Raw genomic sequence first — 23,872 nt, 5'->3', positions numbered from 1 at the left:
CACACATATATATATACACACAGATACACACACATATATACTGTATAGGCACACACAGATACATACACATATATACTGTATAGGCACACACACAGATACACACACATATATATATATACACACAGATACACACACATATATACTGTATAGGCACACACAGATACATACACATATATACTGTATAGGCACACACAGATACATACACATATATACTGTATAGGCACACACACAGATACATACATATATATACTGTATATACACACACACAGATACATACACATATATACTGTATAGGCACACACACAGATACACACACATATATATATACACACAGATACACACACATATATACTGTATAGGCACACACACAGATACATACACATATATACTGTATATACACACACACAGATACATACACATATATACTGTATAGGCAGTGGCACACACACAGATACACACACACATATATATATACACACAGATACACACACATATATACTGTATAGGCACACACAGATACATACACATATATACTGTATAGGCACACACAGATACATACACATATATACTGTATAGGCACACACACAGATACATACATTTTTTGTACCATTGATTCTGTCACATTATTCACATCAATAAAATTCACATAAAAGGTTCATATTCAGTTTTTTTTAAACAAAGTGGCCTGAGGTTCTGCAGTGCGCCCCTGCGCCATCCTGCGACATTACCATTCATACAATTGGACCAGTCGGAGGCCGCGGCTTTGTTAGTAGAAGCTTATTTTATTCATCTTCAATGTATGTACAATGCGGGATAATAACAGAACACGTATCAGGTCCAGTCCTAGGATCCCCGAGTGCCGTCTGACAACTAGCAGTGTTACTGAGCAGCGGCCGGACAAGGATCGCCGTCTCATCCTGAGAGGTTTACGGTAATATACACGTTTCGTCGTCAGGCGGCGGGATCCTGGGACTTAAAGGGATACTTAGAAAATTTTAAAAAATTACATAAAAAATATAGAGTTCTAGATATTCTCTCCACAGCTGGTAGATACTTCTGCAGTCAGTCTAGGGGCGGATTAGATATTAGTCGCATTTCCACAAATCCGTAAAACATGTACAAGTCTTATCCCCTCCCCCCCCCCGAAATGTTCTTGTAATCCCACCTCATGCTGATATTTAAGAGACGCCTATTGCTCCACTTCTCTACAGCATCTGGCATCGTAAATGAGCATAAACTATTGACTAGCTGTGAGAAATCGGCATACTCTAGTCACAGCCGAAGCAGCATTCAAAATTCTGCTAATTGCCAAGGGGGAAAAAAGACGTTTATTTCTCTTATTCTGCAGGCGGTAGAACGATTAAAAAGCTCCCACAATGCTTTGCTAACAGGACGACAGAATTGTGAGTGCAGCTTTGGATGTGACTGGAGTATAAAACTTCTACGGTAATTCAACATTTGTATCTTTTATCTGTGAAAATGTATCCTAGTGGAATTTTCCTTAAAGGGGCATTTCCAAGATTTTGATGACTCCCGATCAGCTGGTGAGCACCAAGCACAGCGCCATAGACTGTGTAGTGGCCGCGCTTGGTATTGCAGCTCAGCCCCTTTCACTTAAATGGAACTAAGCTGCGCCTAGGCCATGTGACCAGCGAACTGGAAGCCACTTGCCTAGAAAGAGGCAGCGGTGCAGGGTGTCAGCTTTCTTCCAAAAAAACTGCGCCACACCTGCCCACAGGCCGTGCCTGGTATTGCAGCTCAGCTTAACGGATTGGTGCAGAGCTGTAATACCGCACACAACCAGTGCGCAGAAATGGCGCTGTTTACGAAGGAAAACAGCCTTGTTTTTGTAACCTCGTATGAAATGTATCTTGTAAATTTCAGATTTGCGCAAATATTTCACTTCCTGAAAAAACAATCATCGTACATTATATTTCAAGGTTCAAGTCGAGCAGAAACGAAAATGACAGAAGGGTGAGGGAAGGACTGAAGCCTCGGACCGGCTCGGTATCTAATCTTACATCGCTGATTAATATTTTACGGTGTAATACCCTTTGCTGCCATTACTCCGTGGGGGCGCTGTCGTGCAATGTTTTTAATCCCGCCTGTGATATAACCTCATGATTCAGTAAATATACAAGTGCTGCTCTATGGAAGCCCTTCCTTATTGCTTATGTTACCCTCCCCTCGATGATTTTTTACACACCCCCCCCCCCCCCCCCCCTGAGATTAGTGGCCCGCTATCGGCTTGGCAGTGTCAGAGATAGGTAATGCCGCATGCAATCGCCTACAAAAATATATAAAATCATACAATACGTCTTGTATACCATCGGGAAGTTAAGAGATACAGTATGTGGCGAAGGCAAAAAATAAAGAAGCAAAACTTAAAAAACAATCTGCAAAGAATAAAACCCATTTTGGAATATTTTTGTATCTTTTTTTTTTTTTTTGTACAAATAAGTCCATAATACTGACGTCTTCGGGAGATTTTTAGTTTTTTTTACATTTCTTTATTTTGGTTTCATCTCCATGCGGGGGTTGTCGTCGCAGTCCACCTCGTACTCTTCCAACTGTCCGCTGGTCCACACCTTCATGCGGTCTGTTAAGTCGCTGGTCCTTGGCGCTAAGATGAAATCGTAAATCAGGGCGGCGGCCGCTCCTCCGATCATGGGCCCGACCCAGAAGATCTGATGGGAGGGGGGAAAAAATACATGTTTAGATGAATTTACACAAAGCTGAAGGGGTTAAAAGAACTATAACTGGCGTGTAATTCTCCGTCCCCTAAGGCCCCTTTCACACGGGCGAGTTTTCCGTGCGGGTGCGATGCGTGCGGTGAACGTATTGCACCCGCACTGAATCCGGACCCATTCATTTCTATGGGGCTGTGCACATGAGCGGTGATTTTCACGCATCACTTGTGCGTTGAGTGAAAATCGCAGCATGCTCTATATTGTCCGATTTTCACGCGACGCAGGCCCCATAGAAGTGAATGGGAAGCGTGAAAATCGCATAGCATCCTCAAGCAAGTACGGATGCGGTGCGATTTTCACGCACGGTTGCTAGGAGACGATCGGGATGGAGACCCGATCATTATTATTTTCCCTTATAACATTCTGAATATAACCATGTTATAAGGGAAAATAATACAATCTTCAGAACATCAATCCCAAGCCCGAACTTATGTGAAGAAGTTCGGGTTTGGGTACCAAACATGCGCGTTTTTTCTCACGCGAGTGCAAAACGCATGACAATGTTTTGCACTCGCGCGGAAAAATCGCGCATTTTCCCACAACGCACCCGCCTCTTATCCGGGCAAAAAAACTGACGCCCGTGTGAAAGAGGCCTAAGTGTTACATATAATATACAATTTGATACATTCCGTTACGTTTTATAATATTGCTCAACCTAGCAGGACATTTCAACGTACATGGTCTGTGTGTCAGTCTACTCTGCTGTTCTATCATTTTGTTCATGAGACAGACAGCCCTGGATAAATCCTGCCATAGGTTTCTTCTAAACACACACACTGAATACTGCCGGAATAGACATAATACCCGGGCTGGAAAGAGTTAAATGTCCCGTGTCTTCACTTGTTTCCAGGACGTCTCTGGCGCTAACCGAATGAAGACCATAACTCAATAAGCGATTGCTGTTTATGCAGTTGTATCATGTGCTATTGTAGGTTCACTAAAGGTCAACCAAACAGTTGGGGTGGAGATAGCGGAGGCGCAGGTGGAGTCTTACCCAGTGATACTGGAAGTTTCTAGTGATTACGGCAGAACCGAAAGACCTTGCAGGGTTCATCCCGCATCCAGTGTAATCAATCTGCGTGCACAAAGCATGGAAGAGCGTTACCATTGTACATAGGAGGCAGTATTATAGTAGTTATATTCCTGTACATAGGAGCAGTATTATAGTAGTTATATTCTTGTACATAGGAGCAGTATTATAGCAGTTATATTCTTGTACATAGGAGTAGTATTATAGTAGTTATATTCCTGTACATAGGAGGCAGTATTATAGTAGTTATATTCTTGTACATAGGAGCAGTATTATAGTAGTTATATTCCTGTACATAGGAGCAGTATTATAGTAGTTATATTCTTGTACATAGGAGCAGGATTATAGTAGTTATATTCTTGTACATAGGAGCAGGATTATAGTAGTTATATTCTTGTACATAGGAGCAGTATTATAGTAGGTATATTCTTCTACATAGGAGGCAGTATTATAGTAGTTATATTCTTGTACATAGGAGGCAGTATTATAGTAGTTATATTCTTGTACATAGGAGGCAGTATTATAGTAGTTATATTCTTGTACATAGGAGGCAGTATTATAGTAGTTATATTCTTGTACATAGGAGCAGTATTATAGTAGTTATATTCTTGTACATAGGAGCAGGATTATAGTAGTTATATTCTTGTACATAGGAGCAGTATTATAGTAGTTATATTCTTGTATCTAGGAGCGGTATTATAGTAGTTATATTCTTGTACATAGGAGGCAGTATTATAGTAGTTATATTCTTGTACATAGGAGCAGTATTACAGTAGTTATATTCTTGTACATAGGAGCAGTATTATAGTAGTTATATTCTTGTACATAGGAGCAGTATTATAGTAGTTATATTCTTGAACATAGGAGCAGTATTATAGTAGTTATATTCTTGTACATAGGAGCAGTATTATAGTAGTTATATTCTTGTATCTAGGAGCGGTATTATAGTAGTTATATTCTTGTACATAGGAGGCAGTATTATAGTAGTTATATTCTTGTACATAGGAGCAGTATTACAGTAGTTATATTCTTGTACATAGGAGCAGTATTATAGTAGTTATATTCTTGTACATAGGAGCAGCATTATAGTAGTTATATTCTTGTACATAGGAGGCAGTATTATAGTAGTTATATTCCTGTACATAGGAGCAGTATTATAGTAGTTATATTCTTGTACATAGGAGGCAGTATTATAGTAGTTATATTCCTGTACATAGGAGCAGTATTATAGTAGTTATATTCTTGTACATAGGACCAGTATTATAGTAGTTATATTCTTGTACATAGGAGCAGTATTATAGTAGTTATATTCTTGCACATAGGAGCAGTATTATAGTAGTTATAATCTTGTACATAGGAGCAGTATTATAGTAGTTATATTCTTGTACATAGGAGCAGTATTATAGTAGTTATATTCTTGCACATAGGAGCAGTATTATAGTAGTTATATTCTTGTACATAGGAGCAGTATTATAGTTGTTATATTCTTGTACATAGGAGCAGTATTATAGTAGTTATATTCTTGTACATAGGAGAAGTATTATAGTAGTTATATTCCTGTACATAGGAGCAGTATTATAGTAGTTATATTCCTGTACATAGGAGAAGTATTATAGTAGTTATATTCCTGTACATAGGAGCAGTATTATAGTAGTTATATTCTAGTACATAGGAGCAGTATTATAGTAGTTATATTCCTGTACATAGGAGGCAGTATTATAGTAGTTACAGTCATGTGAAAAAATTAGGACACCCTTTGAAAGCATGTGGTTTTTTGTAACATTTTTAATAAAAGGTTATTTCATCTCCGTTTCAACAATACAGAGAGATTAAAGTAATCCAACTAAACAAAGAAAACTGAAGAAAAGTCTTTTCAAGATCTTCTGTAAATGTCATTCTACAAAAATGCCTATTCTAACTGAGGAAAAAGATAGGACACCCTCACATGTATTCCCTCTTAAATTGGCTCAGATCTCACACAGGTATATCACACCAGGTGCACATAATTAGTAGATCGTTACTCTGCATGTTGAATGAGGCTTGCCCTATTTAAACCTCAGACATTTAGTTTGGTGTGCTCCTGACTGTTGAAGTGAGAGTGAGCACCATGGTGAGAGCAAAAGAGCTGTCAGAGGACTTCAGAAAAAAGATTGTAGCAGCCTATGAGTCTGGGAAGGGATTTAAAAAGATCTCAAAAGATTTTGAAATCAGCCATTCCACTGTCCGGAAGATAGTCTACAAGTGGAGGGCTTTCAAAACAACTGCCAACATGCCCAGGACTGGTCGCCCCAGCAAGTTCACCCCAAGAGCAGACCGCAAGATGCTAAAAGAGGTCTCCAAAAACCCTAAAGTGTCATCTCGAGAACTACAGCAGGCTCTGGCTACTGTTGATGTAGAAGTACATGCCTCTACAATCAGAAAGAGACTGTACAAGTTTAACTTGCATGGGAGGTGTGCAAGGAGGAAACCTTTGCTTTCCAAGAGAAACATCGAGGCCAGACTGACATTTGCCATAGATAAAGTTGACAAAGACCAGGACTTCTGGAATAATGTTCTTTGGACAGATGAGTCCAAAATTGAATTATTTGGACACAACAGCAGAGGACATGTTTGGCGTAAACCAAACACAGCATTCCAAGAAAAGAACCTCATACCAACTGTGAAGCATGGAGGTGGAAGTGTCATGGTTTGGGGCTGCTTTGCTGCAGCAGGACCTGGTCAGCTCACCATCATAGAATCCACGATGAATTCTACTGTGTATCAGAAGGTGCTTGAAGAACATGTGAGACCATCAGTTAGAAAATTAAAGCTGAAGCGGAACTGGACCATGCAACATGACAATGACCCAAAACATACTAGTAAATCAACCAAAGATTGGCTGAAAAAGAAGAAATGGAGAGTCCTGGAATGGCCAAGTCAAAGTCCAGATTTGAATCCCATTGAGATGCTGTGGGGTGACTTGAAAAGGGCTGTACGTGCAAGAAACCCCTCAAACATCTCACAGCTGAAAAAGTTCTGCATTGAGGAGTGGGGTAAAATTTCCTCAGACCGATGTCGAAGACTGGTAGATGGCTACAAGAACCGTCTCACTGCAGTTATTTCAGCCAAAGGAGGTAACACTCGCTATTAGGGGCAAGGGTGTCCTATCTTTTTCCTCAGTTAGAATAGGCATTTTTGTAGAATGACATTTACAGAAGATCTTGAAAAGACTTTTCTACAGTTTTCTTTGTTTAGTCGGATTACTTTAATCTCTCTGTATTGTTAAAACGGAGATGAAATAACCTTTTATTAAAAATGTTACAAAAAACCACATGCTTTCAAAGGGTGTCCTAATTTTTTCACATGACTGTATATTCTTGTACATAGGAGACAGTATTATAGTAGTTATACTCATGTACATAGGAGCAGTATTATAGTAGTTATATTCTTGTACGTAGGAGCAGTATTATAGTAGTTATATTCTTGTACATAGGAGGCAGTTTTATAGTAGTTTTATTCCTGTACATAGGAGCAGTATTATAGTAGTTATATTCTTGTACATAGGAGGCAGTATTATAATAGTTATATTCTTGTACATAGGAGCAGTATTATAGTAGTTATATTCTTGAACATAGGAGCAGTATTATAGTAGTTATATTCTTGTACATAGGAGGCAGTATTATAGTAGTTATATTCCTGTACATAGGAGGCAGTATTATAGTAGTTATATTCTTGTACATAGGAGACAGTATTATAGTAGTTATACTCATGTACATAGGAGCAGTATTATAGTAGTTGTACGTAAGAGCAGTATTATAGTAGCTATATTCTTGTACATAGGAGCAGTATTATAGTAGTTTTATTCCTTTACATAGGAGCAGTATTATAGTAGTTATATTCTTGTACATAGGAGCAGTATTATAATAGTTATATTCTTGTACATAGGAGCAGTATTATAGTAGTTATATTCTTGTACATAGGAGCAGTATTATAGTAGTTATATTCTTGTACATAGGAGGCAGTATTATAGTAGTTATATTCCTGTACATAGGAGGCAGTATTATAGTAGTTATATTCTTGTACATAGGAGACAGTATTATAGTAGTTATATTCTTGTACATAGGAGGTAGTATTATAGTAGTTATATTCCTGTACATAGGAGGCAGTATTATAGTAGTTATATTCTTGTACATAGGAGCAGTATTATAGTAGTTATATTCTTGTACATAGGAGCAGTAATATAGTAGTTATATTCTTGTACATAGGAGCAGTATTATAGTAGTTATATTCCTGTACATATGAGAAGTATTATAGTAGTTATATTCTTGTACAGAGGAGCAGAATTATAGTAGTTGTATTCTTGTACATAGGAGACAGTATTATAGTAGTTATATTCTTGTACATAGGAGACAGTATTATAGTAGTTATATTCTTGTACATAGGAGCAGTATTATAGTAGTTATACTCTTGTACATAGGAGACAGTATTATAGAAGTTATATTCTTGTACATAGGAGACAGTATTATAGTAGTTATATTCTTGTACATAGGAGGCAGTATTATAGTAGTTATATTCATGTACATAGGAGGCAGTATTATAGTAGTTATATTCTTGTACATAGGAGCAGTATTATAGTAGTTATATTCTTGTACATAGGAGCAGTAATATAGTAGTTATATTCTTGTACATAGGAGCAGTATTATAGTAGTTATATTCTTGTACATAGGAGACGGTATTATAGTAGTTATATTCTTGTACATAGGAGACAGCATTATAGTAGTTATATTCTTGTACATAGGAGGCAGTATTATAGTAGTTATATTCTTGTACATAGGAGGCAGTATTATAGTAGTTATATACTTGTATATAGGAGGCAGTATTATAGTAGTTATATACTTGTATATATGAGCAGTATTATAGTAGTCATATTCTTGTACATAGGAGGCAGTATTATAGTAGTTATATTCTTGTACATAGGAGGCAGTATTATAGTAGTTATATACTTGTATATAGGAGGCAGTATTATAGTAGTTATATACTTGTATATATGAGCAGTATTATAGTAGTCATATTCTTGTACATAGGAGGCAGTATTATAGTAGTTATATTCTTGTAGATAGGAGCAGTATTATAGTAGTTATATTCTTGTACATAGGAGGCAGTATTATAGTAGTTATATTCTTGTACATAGGAGCAGTATTATAGTAGTTATATTCTTGTACATAGGAGCAGTATTATAGTAGTTATATTCTTGTACATAGGAGCAGTATTATAGTAGTTATATTCTTGTACATAGGAGGCAGTATTATAGTAGTTATATTCTTGTACATAGGCGGCAGTATTATAGTAGTTATATTCTTGTACATAGGAGCAGTATTATAGTAGTTATATTCTTGTACATAGGAGCAGTATTATAGTAGTTATATTCTTGTACATAGGAGGCAGTATTATAGTAGTTATATTCTTGTACATAGGAGGCAGTATTATAGTAGTTATATTCTTGTACATAGGAGGCATTATTATAGTAGTTATATTCTTGTACATACTGTAGGAGCAGTGTTATAGTAGTTATATTCTTGTACATAGGAGGCAGTATTATAGTAGTTATATTCTTGTACATAGGAGGCATTATTATAGTAGTTATATTCTTGTACATAGGAGCAGTGTTATAGTAGTTATATTCTTGTACATAGGAGCAGTGTTATAGTAGTTATATTCTTGTACATAGGAGCAGTATTATAGTAGTTATATTCTTGTACATAGGATAAGTATTTTAGTAATTATATTCTTGTACATAGAAGGCAGTATTATAGCAGTTATATTCTTGTACATAGGAGCAGTATTATAGTAGTTATATTCTTGTACATAGGAGCAGTATTATAGCAGTTATATTCTTGTACATAGGAGCAGTATTATAGTAGTTATATTCTTGTACATAGGAGGCAGTATTATAGTAGTTATATTCTTGTACATAGGAGCAATATTATAGTAGTTATATTCTTGTACATAGGAGACAGTAGTTGTATTCTTGTACATAGGAGTGGTATTATAGTAGTTATATTCTTATACATAGGAGCAGTATTATAGTAGTTATATTCTTGTACATAGGAGTGGTATTATAGTAGTTATATTCTTATACATAGGAGAAGTATTATAGTAGTTATATTCTTGTACATAGGAGGTAGTAATATAGTAGTTATATTCTTGTACATAGGAGGCAGTATTATAGTAGTTATATTCTTGTACATAGGAGGCAGTATTATAGTAGTTGTTTTCCTGTACACTGTCCAGAATTATGGTATTTAGAGTTTGTTTTGTTTTTTGTTTTACTTACCGCAATTAGATGCCCTAGGGCAACAGAAAGTCCTATTGCCAGAGGAATAGAGCCTGAGATATCGTGTCTTCTTTTGTCAGTGACGGCGACAACACACAGCACCAACTGGAAAGTGACCATGATCTCCACCCCCAGACCCTGTCCTGCTGTCACTCCAGTACTCAGCTGAAAAACACAAGGTACAGGGGATTTTAATAACTTTTCATGGTAAGGCATGTAGTACTAAGTGGTTTTCTGAGACTATTTCGCACAGCTAAGCCTTAGATATACAAATGCAGCAGACGGGATCACACATTGTAGGCTTAGATAAACTGATTCAGTAAATAGTATCTTTTGAGCACCAATATTACTTGGGCGCTGTTTATCTATGCACTATATTAAACAATTTATATGCGCACTGTATGACACTATCTGGGTGCTGTATGACTGATATTATCAGAATATGGTATGCTCTTTTTATCTTATTTATCTGGACTCTGCATGTGCCAGCTGCGGGATATCTATTAATTTGCTTTAGATAATTAAATCTCTCTGCTCTGTACATGACCCAGATCTGAAGTAGGAAGGATGTTAATGGGAATCTGTGCTCTATATGACACTTCTATTAAAATGTGAAGCATTTGTTTCTCTGAGCACTTAAATTGGCATTGTATGGCTTTAAAGGGGTATTCTGGCCTTTATATATTGGTGGCCTGTCTTCAGGATGATCTGCGGAGTTCTGACACCCCCCCCCCCCCCCCCCCCACCAATCAGCTGTTCTACAATAGCTCAATGGGAGCAAAAGGACTGAAAAAGACATTTGAAAAATGTTATATGTGTTCCTAGATAGATAGATATGAGATAGATAGATAGATAGATATGAGAGAGAGAGAGAGAGAGAGAGAGAGAGAGAGATATTAGACAGATAGATAGATAGATAGATAGATATTAGATAGATAGATAGATAGGAGATAGATAGATAGATATTAGATAGATAGATAGATAGATAGATAGATATTAGATAGATAGATAGATAGATAGATAGATAGATAGATAGATAGGAGATAGATAGATAGATATTAGATAGATAGATAGATAGATAGATAGATAGATATTAGATAGATAGATAGATAGATAGATAGGAGATAGATAGATAGATAGATAGATAGGAGACAGATAGATAGATAGATAGGAGATAGATAGATAGATATTAGATAGGAGATAGATATGAGATGGATAGATAGATAGATAGATAGATAGATAGATAGATAGATAGGAGATAGATAGATAGATAGATAGATAGATAGATAGATAGGAGATAGATAGATATGAGAGAGAGATATTAGAAAGATGATAGATATATAGATAGATATAAGATGATAGATAGATAGATAGATAGATAGATAGATAGATAGATAGGAGATAGATAGATAGATAGATAGATAGATAGGAGATATATAGATAGATATAAGATGATAGATAGATAGATAGATAGATATAAGATGATAGATATATAGATATGAGAGAGAGATATTAGATAGATGATAGATAGATATGAGATAGATAGATAAATATAAGATGATAGATAATAGATATGAGAGAGAGATATTAGATAGATGATAGATATATAGATAGATATAAGATGATAGATAGATAGATAGATAGATAGATAGGAGATAGATAGATAGATAGATAGATAGATAGATATAAGATGATAGATAGATAGATAGATAGATAGGAGATATATAGATAGATATAAGATGATAGATAGATAGATAGATAGATAGATAGATAGATAGATATAAGATGATAGATAGATAGATAGATAGATAGATAGATAGATAGATAGATATAAGATGATAGATATATAGATATGAGAGAGAGATATTAGATAGATGATAGATAGTAGATATGAGATAGATAGATGATAGATAGATATAAGACAGACAGATAGCTATAAGATAATAGATAGATAGAAGCTGATGAAGCAGAATTTAGAAAACACACTTTACACTCTCGTCACACTCTTCGGGCCGCGGCAGATTACGGCGTCTCTGACATTACACGCCGTCAGCCACACATTTATCGCTCCGTCTGATAACTCTACAGAATTCCGTAACCATGGAGTCCATTATGTGAACTGTCCGCCGATCCCCAGCTCATTAATAGCCAACCTTTTATTTTTTATGTACGATTCCACGGCACGACGCGAGAGATTACAATACCGCTGGAAAAATCTCCCCATAAGATTAGGAATGTCCAGCCTCCGTCGGTGTAAAGCAGCGAGGACGCCATAGCGACTGCATCAAAATGTTTATCGCCACTTTTGGGCACTTTTTGTTGTGGTTCAATGAATAGAATTTTTTTTTTCTGTTAAACTAATTCCGAGCGAATTTTCCGCCGCCGATATGGTAACGCAGATCAGTTTCCATTGGTGTTTTGTGCATTAAATGAAGGTCTCATGATTTGGGCCGGGAGGGGTTTTATTTAGAGTCGTTGCTCCTGTTGTATATAATGTGCACGAGGGCTGAATCAGGATAAGCCCCTCTTTCATCCCCAGGGCGGGCGTGTCTCCTGCAGATACACACACTATAGCAAATGTCCTGGCACAGCGAGAGGCTGTAGAAAGTCTGTGTCTAAAGGCCTCAATTCATGGGAACCCCGGTCTGCATTCCTCCGCTAACCTTTAAAAAGCCTCGAGAGCTATAGGTATTCTGTCCTGCCATTTATCACACTAAATATTACGCATTAAGCATATTAACGGCTGTTCTAGCATTAGGACGGTCAGCCAAAATTTGTCGAGAAAGTTTTGGGCGTCTTGACCTTTATCCAAATTGTCCCCCAACAGTGGTAATTGTCCACCTCTAGTGGTAATTCTTCCCAGGTCTCCAAATGTAACACGATCACAATGAAACACTGCACCTATCTTCATAATAATGCCGGCTGTTTATTTTAGGGGAATGAAAGTCAAAGTTAAATTCCATATTTTGTGGACTACAGGATAAACCCAATATGTAAAGGCTTTTTATGTTCCATTACAGAGAAAGCCTGTGAGTCCTGCTTCCCCTGCCCAGTCATAGAGAAAGCCTGTGAGTCCTGCTTCCCCTGCCTATTCATAGAGAAAGCCTGTGAGTCCTGCTTCCCCTGCCCAGTCATAGAGAAAGCCTGTGAGTCCTGCTTCCCCTGCCTATTCATAGAGAAAGCCTGTGAGTCCTGCTTCCCCTGCCTATTCATAGAGAAAGCCTGTGAGTCCTGCTTCCCCTGCCTATTCATAGAGAAAGCCTGTGAGTCCTGCTTCCCCTACCTATTCATAGAGAAAGCCTGAGAGTCCTGCTTCCCCTGCCCAGTCATAGAGAAAGCCTGTGAGTCCTGCTTCCCCTGCCTATTCATAGAGAAAGCCTGAGAGTCCTGCTTCCCCTGCCCAGTCATAGAGAAAGCCTGTGAGTCCTGCTTCCCCTGCCTATTCATAGAGAAAGCCTGTGAGTCCTGCTTCCCCTGCCTATTTATAGAGAAAGCCTGTGAGTCCTGCTTCCCCTCCTATTTATAGAGAAAGCCTGTGAGTCCTGCTTCCCCTGCCTATTCATAGAGAAAGCCTGTGAGTCCTGCTTCCCCTGCCTATTTATAGAGAAAGCCTGTGAGTCCTGCTTCCCCTCCTATTTATAGAGAAAGCCTGTGAGTCCTGCTTCCCCTGCCTATTCATAGAGAAAGCCTGTGAGTCCTGCTGCCCCTGCCCAGTCATAGAGAAAACCTGTGAGTCCTGCTTCCCCTGCCCAGTCAGAGAGAAAGCCTGTGAGTCCTGCTTCCCCTGCCTATTCATAGAGAAAGCCTGTGAGTCCTGCTTCCCCTGCCTATTTATAGAGAAAGCCTGTGAGTCCTGCTTCCCCTCCTATTTATAGAGAAAGCCTGTGAGTCCTGCTTCCCCTGCCTATTCATAGAGAAAACCTGTGAGTCCTGCCCCCCCCATTCATAGAGAAAACCTGTGAGTCCTGCTTCCCCTGTCCAGTCATAGAGAAAGCCTGTGAGTCCTGCCCCCCTATTCATAGAGAAAGCCTGTGAGTCCTGCCCCCCTATTCATAGAGAAAGCCTGTGAGTCCTCCCCCCCCTATTCATAGAGAAAGCCTGTGAGTACTTCCCCCCCCCCATTCATAGAGAAAACCTGTGAGTCCTTCTTCCCCTGCCTAGTCATAGAGAAAGCCTGTGAGTCCTGCTTCCACTGCCCAGTCATAAAGAAAGCCTGTGAGTCCTGCATCCCCTGCCTATTCATAGAGAAAGCCTGTGAGTCCTGCCCCCCCCTATTCATAGAGAAAGCCTGTGAGTCCTTCCCCCCCCTATTCATAGAGAAAGCCTGTGAGTACTTCCCCCCCCCTATTCATAGAGAAAACCTGTGAGTCCTTCTTCCTCTGCCTAGTCATAGAGAAAGCCTGTGAGTCCTGCTTCCACTGCCCAGTCATAAAGAAAGCCTGTGAGTCCTGCATCCCCTGCCTATTCATAGAGAAAGCCTGTGAGTCCTGCCCCCCCTATTCATAGAGAAAGCCTGTGAGTCCTCCCCCTCCTATTCATAGAGAAAGCCTGTGAGTCCTCCTTGCCCCCTTCATTCAAAGATAAAGCCTGTGAGTCCTGCTTTCTCCATTCATAAAGAGAGAGAGAGAGCCTGTGAGTCCTGCTTCCTCTGCCTATTCATAAAGAAAGCCTGTGAGTCCTGCTTCCCCTGCCTATTCATAGAGAAAGCCTGTGAGTCCTGCTTCCCCTGCCTATTCATAGAGAAAGTCTGTGAGTCATGCCCCCCCCCCTATTCATAGAGAAAGCCTGTGAGTCCTGCTTCCCCTGCCTATTCATAGAGAAAGCCTGTGAGTCCTGCCCCCCCTATTCATAGAGAAAGCCTGTGAGTCCTCCCCCCCCTATTCATAGAGAAAGCCTGTGAGTCCTCCTTGCCCCCTTCATTCAAAGAAAAAGCCTGTGAGTCCTGCTTTCTCCATTCATAAAGAGAGAGAGAGCCTGTGAGTCCTGCTTCTTCTGCCTATTCATAGAGAAAGCCTGAGTCCTGCCCCCCCCCTATTCATAGAGAAAGCCTGTGAGTCCTGCTTCCCCTATCTATTTATAAAGAAAACCTGTGAGTCCTCCTTGCCCCCTTCATTCAAAGATAAAGCCTGTGAGTCCTGCTTTCTCCATTCATAAAGAGAGAGAGAGCCTGTGAGTCCTGCTTCCCCTGCCTATTCATAGAGAGAGCCTGAGTCCTGCCCCCCCCCTATTCATAGAGAAAGCCTGTGAGTCCTGCTTCCCCTATCTATTTATAAAGAAAACCTGTGAGTCCTCCTTGCCCCCTTCATTCAAAGATAAAGCCTGTGAGTCCTGCTTCTTCTGCCTATTCATAGAGAAAGCCTGTGAGTCCTGATTCCCCTGCCTATTCATAGAGAAAACCTGATTTCTGCCCCCCCCCCCATTCATAGAGAAAGCCTGTAATTCCTACTTCCCCTGTCCATTCATAGAGAGAGCCTGAGTCCTGCCCCCCCCCCCTATTCATAGAGAAAGCCTGTGAGTCCTGCTTCCCCTATCTATTTATAAAGAAAACCTGTGAGTCCTCCTTGCCCCCTTCATTCAAAGATAAAGCCTGTGAGTCCTGCTTCCCCTGCCCATTCATAGAGAAAGCCTGTGAGTCCTGCTCCCCCCCCCCATTCATAAAGAAAGCCTGTGAGTCCTCCTTGCCCCCTTCATTCAAAGAAAAAGCCTGTGAGTCCTGCTTTCTCCATTCATAAAGAGAGAGAGAGAGCCTGTGAGTCCTGCTTCTTCTGCCTATTCATAGAGAAAGCCTGTGAGTCCTGATTCCCCTGCCTATTCATAGAGAAAACCTGATTTCTGCCCCCCCCCCATTCATAGAGAAAGCCTGTAATTCCTACTTCCCCTGTCCATTCATAGAGAGAGCCTGAGTCCTGCCCCCCCCCCCTATTCATAGAGAAAGCCTGTGAGTCCTGCTTCCCCTATCTATTTATAAAGAAAACCTGTGAGTCCTCCTTGCCCCCTTCATTCAAAGATAAAGCCTGTGAGTCCTGCTTCCCCTGCCTATTCATATAAAAAGCCTGTGAGTCCTGCTCCCCCCCCCCCATTCATATAGAAAGCCTGTGAGTCCTTCTTTCCTGCTCAGTCGGAAAGTCTGTGCGTGCTGCTTTTCCTGTCCTTTCATAGAGAAGCAGGAATCCCAGGCTTTCTCTGTGTGTCCTGGCAGAAGGTGTACAGAAAAGGTGATACGTTTCTGAGGGCGGGTGGGGGGGGGGTATGTGTCTTCTGAATGGAGCGATGGAGATGGTGGAGCGCAGGGCTCAGCTGTCATTGTCGGTCATACGTGACTATCACTCCTTGCAAACAGTGGCTCGATGCTGTGGCGTAACTTTATTCCAGCTGTTACTTTGTAACAGAATTTTTGGGAAAATTTTGGTGCAATTTCAGTACAAAATGTTGTTTGTTACACCGGCTCCTTTCTCGCCAAACCATCCCCCTTCATGAGCTAAAGACAACGGAATATGAAATGTCCTGTAATGCCTATATCTGCTGCTCCTTAAAGGGATTGTTTGGACGAGCCCTTGTCCCTTAGACTTCATGGAGTCAATAGTCATCAATGGAGTTAAAAATGGCAGCATTAATGTAATGAGTAGTAAATTATTCCCCGGTGACCATCTAAGTGAAGGTGGATGACGTCATCGTGACACCGCCTGATGGGGGAGCGACGGAACAACGGCGTCTTGTCCCGAAGGCGCTCGTGATGCAAATGTTTGGAGCGTGGAATAAAACAGACTATTTTCATTGTGGCGTCCATCCAAGGTGGTCTAGCTAGACCCGTGATGGCTAACCTCCGGTGCTCCAGCGGTGGTAAAACTACGACTCCCAGCATGCACCCTTGCTTGGCTGTTTTTGGAACTCCACAGAAATGAATGGAGCATGCTGGGAGTCATAGTTTCACCACAGCTGGAGTGCCGGAGGTTAGCCATCACTGATCTAGACCGTTCAAAAATAAGCCCCGAGGCTGGCAAGTTTTTGCACACAAACCAATGCCAACTATGGTGACTGGGTGAAACGAGCGCGTGTCTTGGTGGGTACCGGTTCGACCACTTTGGTAAATTTGAGGTAAGTGCTCTGTCATGACGCCCACATGTCAGGAGTGGGGAACCAGGAATTATCAAAGCATGCAAGGAAATGAGCAAAAATTTTAAGAAAAAAAGCCTGTTGAGGACTCATCGTAGAGACTTTAGCATTGGCACCATAAGCAACGAAGGGGGGCGAGGAGTGAAGGGTTATGGGTAAATGGATCGGTCGGCTCATGGTCACAGATGTCCACCCACTGGAAACTAAAGACTAGTCTGATGGTTTGAGGGAAAGCGCCCCTCCCCAGAGGTCTTATCAGTGTCATGGAGCCCAAATGTTTGCCTCCAAGGTGAGAGAAAACACCTGCACCGTTCCCAAGGCCGCTCACAGCCATATCTGGAAACTGTCAAGTGCAACGTACATGCCGCCCAGGCCTCCACAGACACACATGGAGAAAGGGAAGCTCTCCATGACACTGGTTCACCAGAAACCAGAGAAATAAGTCACTGCCAAAAAGGGGGCACCATCTCCCTCAGGCCAGTCCCTCCCTAGTTGGGGGGTCTATGGAGAAGGGGCTCTCTCTGTCTTCTACTCTTTTGCCTGGTTCTCCTGCTGAGGATTTCCACGAATGTACAGTCATGATGGGTGGTCACCAGCAACCCGTGCGACCCACAACGCCGGTACATCTGGAGGGTTCTGCCAGGTTTGTCGCCCCGTGCGGAAACTGTTCCATCACCCATCAACCACAATGTTATGAAGCAATAGGAAATAATTGCGGGCGCTGCCGCCCCCGTGGGCGTTGGAGGAGACACGCAAAGTGAATTCCTGCCGTTTGTTTGCTGCAGACTTGGTCACATCTGGTTCTGCAGCTGGTTTGGCATCGTCTCCCGCCAGTCAGAGGATGCCAGGGTGCACCATGCCAGAAAAAGTCCCATGACATCTAAAGCAGACAAAATAAGGATGATGGGGGTCATCGTAGATGTGCCCAAGTATCATGTGGCAAGAGTGGACGTGGACAGCTGGCCAAGGACAATGGCCAACATGACTATGGGGCCTACAGGATGGGTTCTTGTGGCATCTATTTGCTTCTTCCCACTGTCCACCATGCTTTATTATGGCTGGGAGAAGAAGTAGAAGCTCCTAGGTGTCCAACCAGATGAGGCACAGACAGATTTCCTATGGTCAGGTTGTTCATTCCGTCAGAGGTCTCTCTGACCATACTGTGGGCTCGGCCGAGCATGCATGTGTAAGAAGGGAGAAGCACTTCTGACAGTGGCTTACCTCCCTCTGAGAAAAATAGGATTGGACATGTTGAAATCCAGCTGCCCAATCCTTCTCTACCCCATCTGCCAGTGGGGAAGAGTCAGGACACCCCCTCCATACAACACATGCATAGCCGGCTCATCACTGGGCTTCGGACCTGGCCATAGGGGTCAATCTCACATTCATCCTGACATTGGGGTGGTCATGGAGGCTGGGATCCCACCGATGGGGCGTTCCTGTGTACATCCAGAGCAGAGCTCATACTTCTCACAGCTGGAATCCGTTACAATTGTATCCAGTCTAGACCATCAGCCTGGACTCCAGACTGATACATTGTAACTCTCAGGACAGGTCTGTGCTGCTGATGGGTTAGCCTGACAGAGGACTGTCCAGACTGGACACAATTGTAACAAACCCTCTGCTGTGAGGGATGTAATCGTTCTGTAAACTGCGCGAGACATTTTTATTTTTCCATAGGGAATAGTTGAGGTTCCATTACCATTTTGTCGGTGTTTCAGGTTTTGTACGCGACAAACACGCCTCCTCTGCTCCATTTCTTACCGTTATGTACAGTTTGTTTCACTAGAAATTCAGCGAGAATTCCAGATCTTGTCGTCCTGCACGTTTTATTGCTTTTAGTAGTACAGCTGTGCGGGTGCAAACAGAAAGGTAGCAGTGCTGAGAGTGTGCATACAGAGATGTAGCAGAGCTGAGCATGTGCATACAGAGATGTAGCAGAGCTGAGCATGTGCATATAGAGAAGGAGCAGAGCTGAGCATGTGCATATAGAAAGGTAGTAGTGCTGCAAGTGTGCATATAGAGATGTCGCAGTACTGAGAATGTGCATATAGAGATGTAGCAGTGCTGAAAGTGTGCATGTAGAGCGGTAGTAGTGCTGAGCATGTGCATATAGAAAGGTAGTAGTGCTGAGAGTGTGCATGCAGAGAGGTAGTAGTGCTGAGCATGTGCATATAGAGATGTAGCAGTACTGAGAGTGTGCATATAGAGATGTAGTAGTGCTGAAAGTGTGCATCAGAGAGGTAGTAGTGCTGAGCATGTGCATGCAGAGATGTAGCAGTGCCGAAAGTGTGCACGTAGAGAGGTAGTGGAGCTGAGCATGTGCATATAGAGATGTAGCAGTGCTGAGAGTGTGCATCTAGAGTGGTAGAAAGTGTGCATGTAGAGAGGTAGTAGTGCTTAGCATGTGCATATAGAGATGTAGCAGTGCTGAGACTATGCATGCAGATGTGTACTAGAGCTGAGTGTGAGCATATACAGAGGTAGCAGTGCTGAGAGTGTGCATACAGAGATCTAGCAGAGCTGAGCATGTGCATAAAGAAAGGTAGTAGTGCTGCATATGTGCATATAGATATGTTGCAGTAGTGAGAGTGTGCATATAGAGATGTAGCAGTGCTGTAGTAGCGCCATGGAGAAGCCGAGTGACAAACTCAGTTCACCATCATCGCTATTGCTGCACATTCTCAGATTGCATTGATCTGTAGTTCCCTGTCTCTGGGAAAGTTGGGTGATAAAGTAGCCTGCGCTGCGATTCACCCAGCTTTCCTTGACTCGTGAAGTGAAGCAGCGAGGTTTGTGTGATGTATTACTGCGCAACCAGGCAGAAACCTGGGAAGCCGAGTAATATACTGTCACCCAGCTTTCCCAGCAGCAGACACATTCACTATGGATGTAGCCGCACTGATGGAGTTTTGGAAGTCAAAATCAGGAGTGGATGATAAAAGCAGAGGATGGGCCCTCAGGAAAGCTGTCCGTGTGTCCTTACCCTTAGGTTGCCCCCATAGTATCCTATGGGCTGCAGTCCGCCCCTGCATTGTATGTAACACTGTGAGATTTTCTCCAGTCAGTTCAATGGGAAATTGACGCTGCGGAAAAACGTTTTTCACTGCAGACCGGACAGATTCTCCATAATTCACACCCAAAAACTCACACATTTGTAAAATAATCTGCACCTGCGAATATTCTGCCACGTGTGAGGCACCGCTACAATGAGGGCTGGAAGTGCAGAGCTGTGTGTGTTTCCTGCAGCCAAATTCTTCCCTGGAGAACTGCAGACAGCGAGCAGCTGACAGGAATACTAATGCCGAGGACGTGTGAGCGGCGCAGCCAGGACGTTATCTGCAGCCGCCTACAGGGAGCATGTCACCTGCTGATAACACAAGCAACGAGGCACGAGCCGCAGCAAGCCTCACATACATACCTGTGGTGTTACATAGGACTGCAGGTGACATCTACTGCATTATCTGTACTCAGAGAGTTATCGCTGTGTTATCTGTGGTGTTACATAGGACTGCAGGTGACATCTACTACATTATCTGTACTCAGAGAGTTATCACTGTGTTATCTGTGGTGTTACATAGGACTGCAGGTGACATCTACTACATTATCTGTACTCAGAGAGTTATCACTGTGTTATCTGTGGTGTTACATAGGACTGCAGGTGACATCTACTACATTATCTGTACTCAGAGAGTTATCACTGTGTTATCTGTGGTGTTACATAGGACTGCAGGTGACATCTACTACATTATCTGTTCTCAGAGTTATCACTGTGTTCTCTCCGGTGTTACATAGGACTGCAGGTGACATCTACTGCATTATCTGTACTCAGAGAGTTATCACTGTGTTATCTGTGGTGTTACATAGGACTGCAGGTGACATCTACTACATTATGTGTACTCAGAGAGTTATTACTGTGTTATCTGTGCTGTTACATAGGACTGCAGGTGACATCTACTACATTATCTATACTCAGATAGTTATCACTGTGTTACCTGTGGTGTTACATAGGACTGCAGGTGACATCTACTACATTATCTGTACTCAGAGAGTTATCACTGTGTTATCTGTGGTGTTACATAGGACTGCAGGTAACATCTACTACATTATCTGCACTCAGAGAGTTATCACTGTGTTATCTGTGGTGTTACATAGGACTGTAGGTGACATCTACTACATTATCTGTACTCAGAGAGTTATCACTGTGTTATCTGTGGTGTTACATAGGACTGCAGGTGACATCTACTACATTATCTGTACTCAGAGAGTTATCACTGTGTTATCTGTGGTGTTACATAGGACTGCAGGTGACATCTACTACATTATCTGTACTCAGAGAGTTATCACTGTGTTATCTGTGGTGTTACATAGGACTGCAGGTGACATCTACTACATTATCTGTACTCAGAGAGTTATCACTGTGTTATCTGTGGTGTTACATAGGACTGCAGGTGACATCTACTACATTATCTGTACTCAGAGAGTTATCACTGTGTTATCTGTGGTGTTACATAGGACTGCAGGTGACATCTACTACATTATCTGTACTCAGAGAGTTATCACTGTGTTATCTGTGGTGTTACATAGGACTGCAGGTGACATCTACTACATTATCTGTACTCAGAGAGTTATCACTGTGTTATCTGTGGTGTTACATAGGACTGCAGGTGACATCTACTACATTATCTGTACTCAGAGAGTTATCACTGTGTTATCTGTGGTGTTACATAGGACTGCAGGTGACATCTACTACATTATCTGTACTCAGAGACTTATCACTGTGTTATCTGTGGTGTTACATAGGACTGCAGGTGACCTCTACTACATTATACTTAGATAGTTATAACTGTGTTATATGTGGTGTTACATAGGACTGTAGGTGGCATCTACTACATTATCTATACTCAGATAGTTATAACTGTGTTATCTGTGGTGTTACATAGGACTGCAGGTGACATCTACTACATTACCTATATCAAAGAGTTAGCACTGTATTATTCGTCATGTTACTTAGGACTGCAGGTGTCATCTACTGCATTAGTATAGCACTGATAGTTCGCTGAGTACAGATAATGCAGTAGATGTCCCCTGCAGTCCTATGTAACACCACAAATAACACGATGATAACTCTCTGAGCACAGATAATGTAGTAGGTCTCACCTGCAGTCCTATGTAACACCACAGATAACACAGTGCTAACTCTCTGAGTACAGATAATGTAGTAGATGTCCCCTGCAGTCCTATGTAACACCACAAATAACACAGTGATAACTCTCTGAGCACAGATAATGTAGTAGGTCTCACCTGCAGTCCTATGTAACACCACAGATAATATATGGTGATGTTAACCAAAAGTTTTCAGTGACACACTCAGCTCTGCTACACTGCGCACCACAGGATCTCATGGTAAATGTATGTGTAATATTTTTTATTACATGTCATCGGCTTCTATGACTTGTTCTCTCGGCCCCATCAATGTCCCAGGAATCCTCGGAGCCTCCATTACTCCTCCGCTGGTGACCACATACAGCTCCACGGTTGGTCTGTGTCTCCCGGTGTGTTAGAGCTGTCTAGGCATTATAGGGCTATGAGGCATACAGTGCTCGTCCAGTGGCAGGTGTACCTGCAGTCCTATGTAAAACCACAGGTGACCCATCATGGAACCTCAGCTTTGACACACCTGACAGGTCCTGTTACTTCTACAAAGTGTAGCATTCATATGAAATCTCTAGAATGTAACAATATAATATCGGGCACAGCAGTTCCATCAACAGGTTCATTCATTTCGGGAGGTGACCAGTAACTTACCCCATTCAGGCCAAGGGTGTTGTTTTCAACATTGCTGGTGATGCCGGACAGGATGGCGGTGGCGACCACGGCGCCCAGGCACTGCGCAATGATGTACATGACAGCCTTCAGGATGCTGATCTGACAGCTCAGGAGACAGCCCAGGGTGACCGCGGGGTTGAGGTGGGCACCGCTGATGTGCCCCACACTCTGCGCCATGGTGGCAATGGCCAACCCAAAAGCCAGGGACACCTTCACGATGTCCTGTGACCGGCTGACGGTTTCGTTTGCTTTTTCTTGAACGGGAAAATGAAGCCCAAGAGCGGCGCCGATACTGATAAAAACGAAAAACATCATAGCTAAGAACTCAGCTATCACCGCCCTCCAGAAGGCTTTCTTCTTAAATTCGCTGGCCATTTTTAAAATTTGAAAGAAAAAAAAATTAAATAAAAAATTAAATAGACAAAACTAAATAAAATAAAAATAATTAATAAAAAATGGTAATAAATGAAAGTTCTTCCCAACAGCTGAGGAAGATTGTGTGGAGAACGTTATAGCGTTGTGTTATTTATAGGGGTTGGGTGGTCTGTGTCGGAGGAAAGGGGTGTTCCACAAAAGAAGGAAGGAACATTTACATAGGGGCCGTGGTAAAAAAAAAAAAAGTTCTGCCACCAGCGGCTGCCAAGTTCTCCCAGCACTTTCCATCAATTCTTCTTCCCTCCCGTCACCGTACAGGATATTTCAGCCCATACAATGCTCTCTCAGGGAATGGCTCTTCTGGACATTGAGCTTTTTTAATTTTTTCTGCTTTCCATAGTTTTTTTTTGTTTTTTTATACACAGTTTGTTGATAAAATATGTTTTTCACTTTTTCTCTTGT

The 23,872-nt window shown here is 41.6% G+C and overlaps 1 protein-coding gene across 1 annotated transcript; it reads right to left on the bottom strand.

Annotated features, from left to right (window-relative positions):
• Positions 1 to 764: 764 nt before the first annotated feature.
• On the bottom strand, positions 765 to 23,543 carry AQP1 (aquaporin 1 (Colton blood group)). Its single transcript, XM_044292925.1, has 4 exons — positions 23,015 to 23,543; positions 10,094 to 10,258; positions 3,745 to 3,825; positions 765 to 2,687 (listed from the first exon to the last, which is right to left on the bottom strand). The coding sequence occupies exons 1-4, from the start codon at positions 23,408 to 23,410 to the stop codon at positions 2,511 to 2,513; spliced, it is 819 nt and encodes a 272-aa protein (XP_044148860.1). The 5' UTR covers positions 23,411 to 23,543; the 3' UTR covers positions 765 to 2,510.
• Between the last annotated feature and the right edge of the window lie 329 nt (positions 23,544 to 23,872).

Source organism: Bufo gargarizans, chromosome 5 (assembly GCF_014858855.1).
Source record: "Bufo gargarizans isolate SCDJY-AF-19 chromosome 5, ASM1485885v1, whole genome shotgun sequence".
NCBI classification, from domain to species: domain Eukaryota; kingdom Metazoa; phylum Chordata; class Amphibia; order Anura; family Bufonidae; genus Bufo; species Bufo gargarizans.
The sequence above is the reverse complement of the archived record's forward strand: the minus strand, read 5'-3'. Positions and strand labels throughout refer to the sequence as shown.